The sequence below is a fragment of the Pinus tabuliformis genome, chromosome J, assembly GCF_031772625.1.
Source record: "Pinus tabuliformis cultivar Carrire ecotype Pingquan chromosome J, CPIR1, whole genome shotgun sequence".
In the NCBI taxonomy this organism is placed as follows: domain Eukaryota; kingdom Viridiplantae; phylum Streptophyta; class Pinopsida; order Pinales; family Pinaceae; genus Pinus; species Pinus tabuliformis.
In genome coordinates, this window is record NC_142295.1 from 124,437,724 (window position 1) to 124,439,466 (window position 1,743).

A 1,743-nucleotide genomic window follows, 5' to 3' on the forward strand; every position below is an offset into this window, starting at 1 on the left:
TTTATATATTAAAAAATATATTAAGTAACAAAAAAATTACATTCTTTAAATAAAAAAATTATATTATTACTTAAAATTGTATTATTAAATTTTAGTGAAAAACTATTAAATTTATAAATTAAACTATTCCATTTTATTTTTTTTGGGTACAAAACCAAATCAATAACCCATTAATTTCAAATTATATCTCCAATTATCTTCTGGCCTCTTCTATTTACCATAAATGATCTTTCCAATTTCGTAACTAGATGAGAAGAAAAACATCAAATTACTTTGTGAAATAAATGCATAATAAATTCTCTCACCAACTAGCTAATCAGATCCGGAGAAAAATATCAAATTACAGTGTGAAATTAATGCATCCATTTCTTAAGATGGCAGTGACTTGTCACTTACAACATCGGAATTTCGCATACCAGTAGAGAGGAGAATGAGAGTCCACATCAGATGATTACATATCCCTATAAAGAGAAAATAAAATCGTAGGTGGCATGATATTCCTGCAAAATTTCAGTCATTATACGAAAGTTGCGTGCATTGCCACTTCCCATGCCATCTAACACTTAATGCACAGTGTCGGCAAATTTGCACGATAATTCAGTATAAATATCACCCTCCTCCTCGTTCTCTAGTGCAGACTGGTGCAAGTGGGATTCTTGGTTAATAGTTTTGAACAGACTTCTAGAGTGATACGAGAGAATCGAACATGGTGGCAGGGACTGCAACAACCGAAAGTGTGTGTCAAGTGGAGGCAAAAAGGCTGTGGAACGCCATGGTGAAAGACGGCCACAACCTCTTGACAAGGGTTTTGCCTGAAATTTTCGCTTCTGTGATCCTCCTTGCAGGAGACGGAGGTGTGGGCACAATCAAGCAGCTCAACTTCACCCCAGGTATTACGCTAGAAATTCAATTGCACTTCATATTAATTATACTTTAGCTTCTAATTATATTTTGGTTTCAATTAACGAAGGATCAAATCGCAGTATTCTATATGGAAATGCAGAAAGCACATCTCTACGTAATGAAATAAATGAGATTGAATCAACTTACCATGATATCATATTCATAATGTTTTTCATTTTGGTAGCACAGCTAACAAGAATTTCATCCACTTCAAGGAGCGGGTAGATGAAATTGACGAGGAAAAGATGGTGTACAAGTATACAACAATTGAAGGAGGATCTCTCGGAAAGAAAATAAGCGCTGCCAGCTTCGAAGTCAAATTTGCTGCCAGAAAAGATGGGGGATGTGTCGCGACCTGGATCTGTAATCGTGAAACCCTCCCTGGTGCTCAGCTTGACGAAGGCAGAGCACAAGAGATAAAGGAAAAAAACACTGCTATATTGAAGAAGATAGAGCAATATCTCCTTTCCAATCCCAATTTATACTGCTAAATCTATCTAGAAAGCTATTTATTTATTTTTGTCAGAAGGAAAAAATTTTATTAATAAAAGTTGTTATATAGTTCATAAATCTTGTATACTGTAGTTACTCATAAACATGGTGTTGGAAAGATCAAGAGTGTTCAAACAGTAGAGTGCAGAGTAAAACGATAAAAAATCACGGGAAATATGCAACAGATAAAGATGAAAAACATTGCAAACTCTTGGTGAAACAGAAAACTGATCAGTCCAAAAAAATAAAATGCAGTCTCCTGTTAAACCCCTAGATGCCAAAGGCCGAAGCAAACACAGGCAAGCGGATAGATACCCCAAGCTTACACAGGCCATTAGCCACCGAATT

The 1,743-nt window shown here is 35.5% G+C and overlaps 1 protein-coding gene across 1 annotated transcript; it reads left to right on the forward strand.

Moving 5' to 3' along the window:
* Positions 1-617: 617 nt before the first annotated feature.
* On the forward strand, positions 618-1,473 carry LOC149225919 (major strawberry allergen Fra a 1.06-like). Its single transcript, XM_089375179.1, has 2 exons — positions 618-890; positions 1,093-1,473. The coding sequence occupies exons 1-2, from the start codon at positions 707-709 to the stop codon at positions 1,392-1,394; spliced, it is 486 nt and encodes a 161-aa protein (XP_089231305.1). The 5' UTR covers positions 618-706; the 3' UTR covers positions 1,395-1,473.
* The last annotated feature ends 270 nt before the right edge of the window (positions 1,474-1,743 follow it).

Bases quoted from the DNA above. Each gene is read 5' to 3' on its own strand.
- LOC149225919 (XM_089375179.1), top strand. From the start codon at position 707: ATGGTGGCAGGGACTGCAACAACCGAAAGTGTGTGTCAAGTGGAGGCA. The intron at 891-1,092 runs GTATTACGCTAG...TTGGTAGCACAG, and splicing joins GCAGCTCAACTTCACCCCAG to CTAACAAGAATTTCATCCAC.